The following is a 13,363-nucleotide window of genomic DNA, read 5'->3' as shown; positions in this document are numbered from 1 at the left end:
GCTGGAGGTTGTTTTTCATTAGTCAATTGAGTGAAACAAAAACAGAAAACAGTTGAAAATTAATCAGAAAAAGCCATGTGAAAAATCACTGGATTCCAAAAACATCAGAAAACAACCAAAAAATAGTCACTTCAGAAAAAGAAAAAAAAACCATCCATTTCTTAAAGCATTTTTTGTTTGAAAATGTTAGCAGGTTCATTGGAGTTTCACTGACAACGTGCACATAGCCTATCAGATATACTATAGATAGCGTCTTGACCACAGGTCTGACCATAGAACAATAAGTCATAAGTCCTTATGATGATACTGTAGGGGCAGTCTGGGCAAGATTTGGCCCTGTATTACTATTGAGTGGTGGTCTTCCGTCAAGTCCACTGCAGTACATGGGAGAGAATGTTACCCCCATAAATGTGGTCTGTTGTCATGGTATTTGTAATTATGGAAGTTGGTGAAGCTTTACATGTTATCAGGTACAGACGTATGCTTGGTTTTTCATCTAGAAAAAGAAATTACAAATCCACTTGCTCAGTGCTGACTTTGCACAGGACATCATGCTCTGTCAAAATAAATCTATAAATGCTGACAACAATTTTTTGGGGAATATAAACCTATAGTGCAGGGGTCAGGAACCTTTTTGGCTAAGAGAGCCGTAAACGCCACATATTTTGAAATATAATTCCGCGAGAGCCGTACAATATGTTTAAAGGGCCATTGACAGATCAATCGCTCCAATGTTCACTTAGTACAGCAAGGAATGCTCCTCCCTGCTGTATAAATCCACAACTGGACTGAAACAATGGTAATTAGCAGTAAAAAAATCAAATAAATAACTTACATTGTGAACTTGCGATGCATGACATCAGTCCAGCAGTCTGGCTTCTTCTTTTTCCTGCGCATGACTGGAAGCTGGCATTCTTCCCACCTGATGTTGAGAGAATGCCAGCTTTGAGGCATTCGCAGAAGAAAGAAGCTGGAATATTGGACATGTCACACAACGCATTGTCAGTTATGTCAATTATCTATTTTATTATTTTACAGCGAATTATTGTTTAGGTCCAGCGGTGGCTTAGTGCAGCAGAGAGGAACACTCCTTTGTGTACTAAGTGACCGCTGGAGCAATTGTATCTGTCAGTGGCCCAGACACCCTGCTTCCCATACAGCCTGCACCCCCCATATCACACACACACACTGCTCCCCATACAGCCTGCACCCCCCATATCCCACACACTACACCCCCATATGTCGCATACCCTGCTCCCCATACAGCCTGCACCCCCATATCACACACACTACACCCCCATATCTCACACACCCTGCTTCCCATACAGCCTACACCCCCATATCTCTCTCACCCTGCTTCCCATACAGCCTGCACCCCCCATATCACACACACACACACACACTGCTTCCCATACAGCCTGCACCCCCCAGATCTCACACACTACACCCCCATATGTCACATACCCTGCTTCCCATACAGCCTGCACTCCCCATATCTCACACACCCTGCTCACATATCTCACCCTGCCTGTACCCCAACTTACCCCTCTCAAACACTCTGCACCCCTTCACATGCTTCTGTCACAGTCTGCAGCCCTCATATGCCCCTCACCCTGCAGCCCCCTCACCCTCATGTCCCCTCTTTTCTTATTACCAGTCATCATGTGTCCAAATCTCCTTCAGGATTCAGTATCTTGCTTTCTGCCGGCCTCCTGTGTCTCCTCCCACACAGTCACATGGCGTGACATCATCGCAGGTCCTGCAGGATGGAGATTCCGTCTGCTGTGCAGGTCAGGACTAGCACTCCTGGAGCTCAGACACGGCTGGTGGCCTCTCCAGGTCAGGGGCCCCTCTACTGACACTGGGCTCCCCTGACTCACAGGTCGGCCACTACACAGCGGCACTACACATAGACGCAGAGCGGCTGCCGGGCCCCTATGTGTACTAGTGCCGCTGTGTAGTGGCCGGCCTGTGAGTCAGGGGAGCCCAGTGTCAGTAGAGGGGCGGCTCACTTCTCGTTCGCCCGCTGATCCGGTCTCCTCGGCGCGTCGTCCATTGCTGTCGCTCGCTCTGATCTCTCAGCAGTCGCGCAGTGATGACGTCACCGCGGTCCTCTGCAGAGCTGTCAGAAGAACGCCGACAGTCACAGCGGGGAGAATGATGAGAGAGAGCGCCGCTCACTCTCTCATCATTGCTCTCAATTGTATCGGCACCTGCGATGCCGATGCAATTGAAAGCTCGATCCTCGGCGGGGGGCGGTGACAGCGCGGCCACCGGGCCCCCCTGAGTAGCGGTGCGCCACTCCTGCCACCGCGAGTGGGCCCCCCCGGCAGCTCAGGGCCCCGGCATTTGACCGGGTTTGCCGGGTGCTGGCGCCGGCCCTGATCCTTCCCATAGACAGGTAGGAGCCCTGTCTGCGAGCCAGATACGGCCATCAAAAGAGCCATATCTGGCTCGCGAGCCATAGGTTCCCGACCCCTGCTATAGTGCATTCTCCATGACATCTGATTTTCATAACCTTTTAATACAAAATTCCAGCGCTTCTGTTGGCTGATTCAGCATGCTGTACCTAATGATTGCTTGGCTGGATTTGAGGCTATGCATTTGAGTGAATATACCATTGGCCTCATGGCTAATAACTGTTTAAAAAAAAAATGAAGTGTCATTTTTTTATGACACAACTAAAAGGGCATTTGCTACGGATTTCTCAAAGCTGAAAAGCCTCTACACAGTGGATTTTGTTGTGGGAATGGCATATATTCGCCGCTTATTTCAGCCTCTGATTTAGAGGGGCTGTCCCACTACTAGGACAATTCCTTCTGACTGCACTTGTTTGCCCCAGTTAAAATAAAAGACTCTGTACTCCCCTCCCATTCTAGCACCTTTCCAATGCAGTCTGTAAACACGGTTTGGGGCTCACATTACATTGTGACGTCATGAGAACCCACGTCCACTCACCGACTGCTTCTCTAACCCCGCTTTTGGAGACAATGAGCAAACGGGAAGTGAGTTGCAACCACAGCATCACTTCCTGTTGATTGTTAATTTGGTCCGAAGGCGAGGTGAGAGAAGCCGACTCCGATTACATCACAATGTCACATGATCCCCGAACCAAGGTCACCGACAGCGCTGGATCGGCTCCAGAATGGGAGGCGAGTACAGGGTCTTTTTTTTTTACCGGGGGAAACGAGTGGAATCGGAAAGGGTTATCCTAGTAGTGGAGAACTCCTTTAAATCCCTTGTATACACAGCATGCGGTTTCTTAAAATCTCATCCATGGAGGTGCTGCTGCATCCACAATACATCCTCTGTATAATGTGTATTCCCTACTACAGTGTGTGTGTAAAAGGATATTTTCTATTGGTGTTACCTATATTTTTGGTTTATTTTATTGTAATAAATTTCAGTCTTTCAGTAGAAGACCCACACTACATCTTTTCTCTGGGGTCTGCAGTGACCATTCAGAAAAGTCTAGCATGGAAAAATGACCTTTTAATTTCATTTGACATGTGGAGGGGCAGAATCGTTCAGTCATCTAAAAAAAAAAAAACCCTCTTTTGTCTTTTTTTTTTTTTTTTTACAGCTGACATTATCTCGACGGTTGAATTCAACAGCACAGGAGAATTGCTGGCGACAGGAGACAAGGGGGGCCGTGTTGTAATATTTCAGCGGGAGCAGGAGGTAAGGGCTGCAGACCACAAAATTAATTTTCTTTTATTCCCTCATTACAGGCCTCATGCTGCTTCCTAATTTTTATGTCTCACTCCTTGCCCAGGTTATCAATAACCAAACCACACATGACATATGAGCCTGGGCCATTACCGGCTTCCTGGCTTCTTTCAAATGGCTTTTTTATTTACTCTTGCTGTTCGTTGCGCAGTGCCAAAGATTTAAAGTGACTGTCTTTTTTTTTTTTTTGTTTTTTTAAATCATTTTTCTTTTATCAGATATTTGTAACACATCCTACGCAGCAACAAACTGTTTAGCATTTATACATTTATTGCATATTTTATATAATAGGGAAAGTTGCATGTTTTTTCTTTTCAATACCCCATATTCACATTCAGTTAACAGTTAATTCCCAGGTTAACTATAGATGATTATTTCACCAGTTGTAGAGAAATGTATAATTTAAGTTTTTATTTGTATTTTTAGGTCTATTTTAATGCCTTAATCTAAATGGCTCCTTTTTGTTACTGATTAATTAGCATTGAACAAAAACAACAAAAAAAATGCGACTTATGTGACAGTATAATATCCCCTGTAATTTTGCGGCTGCTTATTAGCTGCCTTAATTAGGGTAACAGTCGCATTACAAATAATTAAACTGAAGTGAAAATAATATGGTGAGTATACGGTTTCCTGCATAACAATCACATAGTTACTAAAAAGTTGCTCCATTGTGAACATTTTTTTTATATGCAGTCAAAAGTTTGGACACACTTGTTCATGCAGTGTTTTTTAATGTTCTTATTGAAATGTGCACATTGTAGATTCAGACTGAACGCACAAAACCACATGTGGCAGCAAGAAGCAAAAAAAAAACACTTCTGAAACAAACCAGGATGCACTCACTTTGTGACTGTAGACTTGAGAATCCTCACATCACACAATGTGCACTATGAGAATTCCATGGTGTTAGAGCCAGAAACGGCAGTGCTGAGCTGTCAGTATGGTGATGGACAGTTCAGTCATCCTATCGGAGGCAAGGGATACTTGAACGGTCAGTAAGGGGATACAGTCCAGCCATCCAATCAGGGCTGGGGCATGCAAGGTTTCCTCCATGAGTTTCCTGTTTGGAATGATTACCTTGCTATTTAGCTGCCTCTTAATTACTGACAGCCATAGCTTTAGCTCAGTGGTGCCTGTTTACCCAACCTCGGACCTTGCTTCTGACTATCCATTTGCCTAGCCCCTTTATCTTAATTCACTATCTTCCTTGAATTTCGACCTCTTACCGTGACCTGATTATACCTTTTTGTCTCACCCCTTTGTTGCTTGCCCTTCTAGTGTGTGACCCTGGACCTCTTGACTACCCATCCTCATGGCTAGCCCATGAGAAGTGACTAGCCAGGGGCATGGCAAGAACTGTTCAGGAAAGAGAAATGACAGCTCCTCATTACAGTAAGATATAAAAGTCAGTCAATCTAGAAAGTGCTAGAACCTTGAAGATATCCTCAAGTGCAGTCATGAAAACAATCAATCACTATGAGAAAATTGGTTCTCACAAGGACAGCATCAAGAAAAAAAACTCCAAAAATTACCTCTGCTGTAGAAAAGTTGATCAGCATTATCAGCCTCAGAAAATTCAAATTGATAGCACTTTAGATAAGTCCTCATAATGCACTGACATCAAGTAGCAGACTCGTAATATCAGAGAGGAGACTGCGAGAAGCAGGAATTTATGGTGAAATTTCTGCAAAGAAGGCACTACAGAGGACCATAAACAAGAATAGGTTTGTTTGTGCCTGTGTTGCTTGGCTCAAACATTAGATCATCTGTACTGTTATGTGATTAGTCAAAATTTGAGACATTTGGTATCAACCACCATTTGTGTGTGTGTGTGTGTGTGTGTGTGTGTGTGTGTGTGTGTTTTGCTGCTGATACTGTTTTTGATTTTACATCAAACTCAAGGCACAACTACTTAGCATGGCTACCAGAGGATTCTGCAACTATATGCCATCCTATCTGGATTACACTTAGTAGGACCATAATTTGTGTCATAATAGAACAATAGCCTAAACCACTATTTCAGGCTGTGTAAGGGCTAAATGACCAAGGAAGCGAGGGATGAATCGGATGACCTGGTCTCCACCGTCACACGACCACTTACTTCCCAATTGAAATGGTTTGGGATGAGTTGGACTGCAGAAAGAAGACAAAGTAGACAACAAGTGGTCAGCACCTCAATGAACACCTAAGACTGTTGGAAACCAATTGCAAGTTTAGCTGTGATTTGTGGTTTAGCTACAGACATTCAATCGGAACAAGGAAAACCATTGCATGAACAAGTGTGTCCATACTTTTGACTGATCTACACAGAACATTATTTTTTTTTTTTTTGCTCCTTTTGGAACACCCATAAGGACTTCCCAACATATACATTTTGTTGTGATGGGTGCCAAATAGGGGCATTCAACAGCCGCAAGCTAGATAAGCATAATGGCTATGTCATGAAATTTTGAATGGCTTTTTATACTATTCATCACAAAGATATATATTATTATAGCCTACAATTGATGGATGTCACAGGTATCCATTTAATCATTTAATGTATTGATTTACCCCCGGACTTATTGCCAACATTTTATAGATGTCATGAAAAAGTATTAAAAATCTCCTGATATATCAGTTTGACGGATGCCTGTGAAGCATAGGGTGACAATCATTACTCATGTACTTACATTAAAAAGTACAGTATTTTGACTTGTGTTTGTACTTTTCTATTTGAACCATCAGGTAAGTTTGCTACTTTTATGCCATATTGTTACTGGCATATACCAGATTTTGCCTCCATTGGTGATTGAACCCATTTGACAAAGTTTAACATGTACAGTGTGGAGCTGCATTGGTGTACATGCAAAGCGTGGGCAAAAATGTGGTGTGAACAGAGCCGTATGCATCAGTTACAGACTTTATCTATCATATACGTTACAAGCCACCTACTGTCTCCTCCCCAAAATCCTATAGAATGTAACCCCGCAAGGGCAGGGCCCTCTTCCCTCTGTACTAGTCTGTCTATTGTAACTTGTATATGTATTCTGTATGTAACCCCCTTCTCATGTACAGCACCATGGAATCAATGCTTTATAAATAAATAATAATAATAAGCTTTTTTTAGTTATACCGAAATTATGAAAAAGTGATGAGAACAGGGACTATGGGGCCCCATACACAGTACATGCCTGGCAGCTCTCTCCCGACTCCTCCATACACAGGAGTTTTTACTCTGCCAAACGCACCGGTGCTCTCTACATTACAGCCACTTCTAGACTTTTTTTTTTTTGTTGGTGGATTGTCTCACTAAGAACAATAGGATCTTCAGTTGGAAATTAGACTTGCTGGATCTTCATCATGTGTTGGGGGAAAGTTGGGAGACCCCCTTACACATTAGACTGTTGAATGAGTCCACTGATATCGGTGGACTTTAGTCTTAAGTGCACGAGTGCCCTAATAGGAATGTATAATTCATGATTCATGTTCCTTCCCTAATGTGTTTCCCTTTTTTCTCCTATCTCTCTTCTTTTGTGCTTCTTTCTCCTATTCTCTGTTTCCTTTCTACTTATTCTTTGTCTGCCCTTTTCTGTTATTCTGCCAGATCTGGCACCCCTTGGTTATGTTGAAAAATGGGCTAACATGGAAGGGTTACAGTATGTTGTGGTTACTCTTATATGCTACAGTGGGGTGGCTGTTAATATGACTTGTACAGATTGTAATATGCCACTTGTTAGATTATTATTATTATTTATTAGTTTGTAATGTTTCCATGTTTGCAACTAAATAAAGAATTAAAAAAAATAAAAATGTATAAGAGATTTTAAAAAGACCTTCACCGTTCTTTTTCTTTTCCTCGACCTTTGCCCTAAGAGTTATTTCATTTTTCACAAATTACCGTTGCTAATAAAACATTTTTCTTTCAATGACAGAGCAAGAGCCAACCTCACAGAAGAGGAGAGTATAATGTTTACAGCACTTTCCAGAGCCACGAGCCAGAATTCGATTACTTGAAAAGTTTAGAGATAGAAGAAAAAATAAACAAGATAAGATGGCTTCCTCAACAGAATGCCGCTTATTTCTTGCTATCTACTAATGGTAAGTATGAATTAGAAGAGTGCTAACCATACTGATGGTGGAACCATTATATTTTCTGCGCAGGATGGGTCCAAGTCAAGAATTATAGTGGGAGAGGCATAGTTTTATTTCAGAGTTACAAGCTTCATCCCTGATTGACCTGGTCATTTTCCTGGTTCAAATGAATCCCATCCAGATCCGGTACTGATAAAATTAAAGGAGTTTTCCAAGAGTTTGATATTTATGGCCTCTGTTGAGCCACAATATTGTTTCCAAGGTCACATTAATTTGTATTGCATTGCTCTCGAATACTAGAATAATAGAATAGATCTCAAGTAGTGTTGAGCGGACCCGGATCTGCAAAATCCAGGTCCGCACGGTTTGAGAGCCCGATCCGAGTCCGACCAGTACCCGCGATTCGGTGCACACGATCCGGATTGTGTTTTTTTTTTTTTTTCTTTTCTCTCTCGTTGTCGTTCATCCCGGATCCCGTTCCCCATTGATTTGTATGGCCGCGGATTCCGGATCGGATCCGGACTTCGGCGGCAACCCGATCCGCTCAACTCTAATCTCATGCCCCTCAGGGTTTTAGTTTGTCTAAGCTTTCTTTAAGAAATGTTGGAAAACTGAAGGATGTGTTGAAAGAAACCAATTCCATTGTTATGGATTGGGTGACACCATGGTTTTTTTTTGTTTTTTTTTTTTGTTAATAAGCTTCTTCATAATGCTTTGTATCTCAGAAATGAAGAACAAAATTAATATGGCACACAGTTATACCCTGCCCAATAATAAAAAAAAAACAAAAACCAAATCCCTACTTTATTGTGGAAAGTTAGATAACACTCCTATTCTTCAACACTAATGTCCAGAAAGGGGATTTTTGATCTTTCTGAAATTATTATTCTACAGTTCTTTATAAGAAATGCATGATCAGGGCCGACCTTGGGTTGCTTGCCCACGATCAGTGTTTGCAGCGTTTTGGACGCAGCATGCTTCAGCTGCTTCCAAAACGCTGCGTTGTACAGTACAAGCATAGTGGATGGGATTTCTAGAAATCCCGTGCCCACTGTGCTTATTTTTTCTGCAGCAAACGCTGACCTGAGGTGCGGCTTTCCAGACCGCAGCATGTAATTTGTTTGCTGCAGATTCGCATGCGTCCTCCGTAGGGAGAACACAAGCAGCGCACTGAACCCTGATCGTGGGTACGAGCAGCTGCAGTCTCCTGCGGAGGAGACTCGTGGACCTGCAGGTCAGGACCCACAGCATCCAGGACGCAGGGAGTCCTGATTGTGGGCACATATCCTTAGTTTAAATGGTGTTCTGTGCAAAAATTATTTTTGTTGCCACCCCCCCTCCATCTCATTGTTTAGTGTACATGAATGGGGATGTTTCTATATAAGAGGAGCCCCTACACCATGAATGGAGCTGTGATCTGCTTCACTTCTGGCTGCAGAGAGACCTGTGCACAACTGAACATGGGCGTGACAGGGGTCAGACCACAAACCGTTTGATATGGAGACTTATCAAAGATTAAGGATATGCCATCAATGTCGAAGTACTGGTCAACAACCCTTTTACATAGTATGTACAATATATCTCTGTGTATGAGTGCATGAAAATACAGGCAGTTTCACATACAAAACCTAGAGAAAACACACAATGTACATATACCCTATAGTAAGTAAATGGATAAATAATAGTAGTACATGTAACAGTCAGTCAGTAGCCGGGGGGGGAGGAGGGGGTCACTCAGAAATCCCCCGTGCTGGCCACCAATGTCACGATCGGGGGGTAACAAGCGGGAGTCACGCCCCTCCTTTATACCTCCCGACCGACACAGAACACGTGACGCGCTCTCTAGCGCCCCTCTTATAGTCAGGCCAATTATGGAATTGCCCGACAATAAGCAAGGAGGCCGCTATTCTACTTATGCCGATTATTGAAGGGTCCCCGGTGAGAGTAGGGTATATATTCCCCCGACCTCCGCGGACGGAATATATAAAAACCTCCCCGAATCTCACTGGCTGCCCCACAATGATCCTTGGCACAAACTCGCTGCCACCAACCGATTTACGGTAACTCTGTAACCCTCAGTCTGATACAGCGCCGTACAATCAGCTTTACCCTAACCTACTGTATCCTCATCTATCCCTTGTAGACTGTGAGCCCTCGTGGGCAGGGACCTCTCTCCTCCTGTACCTGTCTGTGTCTTGTACTGTTTGATTATTGTACTTGTCCCTATTATGTATAACCATTTCACATGTAAAGCGCCATGGAATTGATGGCGCTATAATAATAAATAATAATAATAATGTAACTAACATAGGGTAGTTGGTTAACACTGTTTTACTCTTGGGTTTTGTCTGTGAAATGGCCACAGTGTACATGTACTTACTATTGCACATATGCCAACTTATGCTCCTTTTTTTTTTTTTATATATATATATTTTCCTGTAATTTTATACTGTGTACAATAAGGTGCATGGTCCCGCTTTCTGAGCTGGGTATTTTATCTATATATCTTCCCATGTGTTTTGTTTGTGGAATGGCCACGTTGTGGAGGTGCTCATACTATTCCACATATACCAACTCATGCTCTGGCTCATTTTTTTGGTTGGGCAGTTTCATGTGAATCGCAGCTTGGTGTCATCCCAAATTTCAAGTGTGATACTGTTTGCAGAGATGTTGCATATAAGGCTTTTGTGCAGTTTATCTTGTTCTTTTTGTAGACCAGCAAAAAGGACAAGTTTTTTGTTGAAACCGCTTCAAGAAGCCTTCCTTTTTTGAGGAGTTATTGAATTCTTGATCCCTAGGAGACATGTTATCTTGATCATGGAAAACATACTGTGTTTGGCCGATCGAGTGCTCCTGTGTTTGGCCAATCGAGTGCTCCTGTGTTTGGCCAATCGAGTGCTCCTGTGTTTGGCCAATCGAGTGATCCTGTGTTTGGCCGATCGAGTGCTCCTGTGTTTGGCCGATCGAGTGCTCCTGTGTTTGGCCGATCGAGTGCTCCTGTGTTTGGCCGATCGAGTGCTCCTGTGTTTGGCCGATCGAGTGCTCCTGTGTTTGGCCGAGCGAGTGCTTCTGTGTATGGGCGAGTCTGCTGTGATGGCGGATTTGTGGAAGCATCGTTTGGCCGAAAAATGATTATTTTTTTTTTTTTTTTTATAAAAATAAATTAAATATATTTTGCCACCAAATTACTGTATTAGGGCTTATTTTTGCGCAACATAGGAGATCTTTGTCCCATTTCGGGGTACATAACATTTTTTTTTAATCGCTGTTTATTCAGATTTTTCAGACGCAGAATGAACAAACAGCAATTTTATATTTGTTTTTACAATTTTTTTTTGCGTGGTTCACTGTGAGGTAAAAGTGATCATACCGATTTTATTTTCAGTATAATTATAGCGAAACCAGGTTTTATACATTTTGTTTTCTGCTTTGCTACTCTAACACACTAAAAACAATATTTTACAAGAGAGCTGTAACTTTTTTTTTTTTTACAAATGAGCCATATTGCGGCTTGTTTTTTATGAACGATTTGGTGTTTTCATTTGACATTTTTCTTTTATTTTAATATGAATTATTAATTGTTTTGCATCCATTTTTTGTGTCAGTTTGATGAAAAACAAACATTTTGGATATGTTTAATTTTTTCTTTTTGCCATATTCGCCATATGACATAAATAACATGACCGTTCTGTAGATGAGGTCGCTCTGGGAGCAATGATACCAGTTAGGATTCCCTCTGTTAAAAATTATTTTTCTATTCACACACAGGCTGCATTTATAGCTGCAGGGTGTCAGCTGCCATATATACCTGTTACCCACGTGATTTTTGCCTGCGTCTGGGGGTTACTATACACGTAATCCTTGGCACTGTGAAAATGTTGCGCTGATAATTAAAGCGTAACAGTCCTTTTTTTAATTTTTATTTCCTAAATCAATAGTGTGCATGAATCTAAGCAACTTTGTAATATGTTATCAGAGAAATCTGTCTCGTTCTGTCAGAATTGATCGGTCATTATCAAACTTCTCAGTTCTGAGGTAAAATGTGTGTTTGTGAGGAGGTGAGAGCTGCTACTGAGGAGATTCTATGACAACAGGAGGGAGGAGGAGCTAGAGGCAGAGCTCCGCCCCCTCTAGCTACATAGCATCTCCTCAGTAGCAGCTCTCACCTCCTCACAGACACACATTTTACCTCAGAACTGAGACGTTTGATAATGACCGAGTAATTCTGACAGAGAAAGAAGCAGATTTCTCTGATTTGACATGCTTTAAGGCAGCTAAGGACTGGTGTTAACACATATTATGTTGTCTTCTGCCCAATGCATCCTACCATAAATCCAATCCAGACACACTTTATAGAAACAGTCGTACACCTATATACCGACACTCTAGCCTCCATTGTTATGTCTGTCATGCACAGCAGTTCCCAGCTTCCTTGTCTTCTTCTGCTGAGCTAGGCTCTCCATCCTGTGACTGCCGCCTCTCCCACCCCCCAGAGCCGACACCAGCGGCAGCTCTGCTCACAGAGGAGAATGAATGCACTGTACAACACATGTTCCTCTCTGCTGAGCAGCTCCTCTCCCCTCAGTGAGAAAAATCACAGGCTGGAGACATGAATCACAGCAGTGGGTGACAGCCATCAGTCCACACAGTAGCTTTCACCTAACTTGCTATCACCCCACTGTAGTCTGGTGGCCGGCGCATTGTGCGATTGCACAAGTCTCACATAGCTAAGGCCGGCCATGTGCAATATAAATTGTTCACTTCAGCTCCAAGAATGGTATCTAAGGGGCACTGCTCTTCCAGCTCGGGCAATGCCTTACCTCAGCACATTCTTTTTTTAAGGGGAACCTAACAGCTGATACCTGCTGCCTGATCTACGTGCAGCATGTATCAGACATTGGCTGTATTATCCCAGATATGTATGGTTGACTCTGAAATGTTGTGTTTCAAAGAAAATTATACATACAATAGCCAACGTATATAATGTATATATAATATATAGTGAGCGACCTGTCAATCTTTGGCTTCAAGTGAGAAGACTCCACTGGGGACCCACTTGTCATATTAGCCTACCACGCAGCTTGGTACTCGGCTGCTTATAAAGTATGTTTGGCTTTGTCAAACATTCCTATATGAAAACATACGACCAATGTCTGATACATGGTGGCTGTGGATCAGACAGCATGTATCACTTGTCAGGTTCTCTGTAAAGACCATGAAGAATTAATACATCAGGCTTTTTTTTTTTCTTCTAAATAGTAGCACTTGCCACCTCCTCCAATCAGATTTTTAATGGGGCAATAGCATTCTTCCACTTGCTTTGTCCTTTTATTATTTACATTTCTGTGTACAGCACAGTTCTGTACCTTTTTTGATAGCTGCTGTGCTCTATAATACCACTCTGTTCCATAGATCGCAGATACACCTGCAGTACTGAGCACAGCTGCAACTAAACATAAGGATTTGGGTCTGGTAGTTAATATAGGGGGTGCAGCAATTGCAGAACCACCCTTGCCTCTTGATTTGTCATTGTGTTGAAACACAGCCCCTGAGGTGT

At 42.6% G+C, this 13,363-nt stretch overlaps 1 protein-coding gene across 3 annotated transcripts in view; it reads left to right on the top strand.

The window, feature by feature from the left end:
• Window positions 1-13,363, top strand: part of PPP2R2B (protein phosphatase 2 regulatory subunit Bbeta) — a 485,791-nt gene that overhangs the window by 412,276 nt on the left and 60,152 nt on the right. For all 3 annotated transcript variants that reach the window (XM_075344606.1, XM_075344607.1, XM_075344608.1), the window contains 2 exons: window positions 3,584-3,681; window positions 7,647-7,812. In XM_075344606.1, coding sequence (XP_075200721.1) covers window positions 3,584-3,681; window positions 7,647-7,812 — 264 coding nt within the window. The remainder of the gene's footprint in view (window positions 1-3,583; window positions 3,682-7,646; window positions 7,813-13,363) is intronic.

Source organism: Anomaloglossus baeobatrachus, chromosome 4 (assembly GCF_048569485.1).
Source record: "Anomaloglossus baeobatrachus isolate aAnoBae1 chromosome 4, aAnoBae1.hap1, whole genome shotgun sequence".
Taxonomy (NCBI): Eukaryota; Metazoa; Chordata; class Amphibia; order Anura; family Aromobatidae; genus Anomaloglossus; species Anomaloglossus baeobatrachus.
This window is presented reverse-complemented; position numbering and strand designations above follow the sequence as displayed.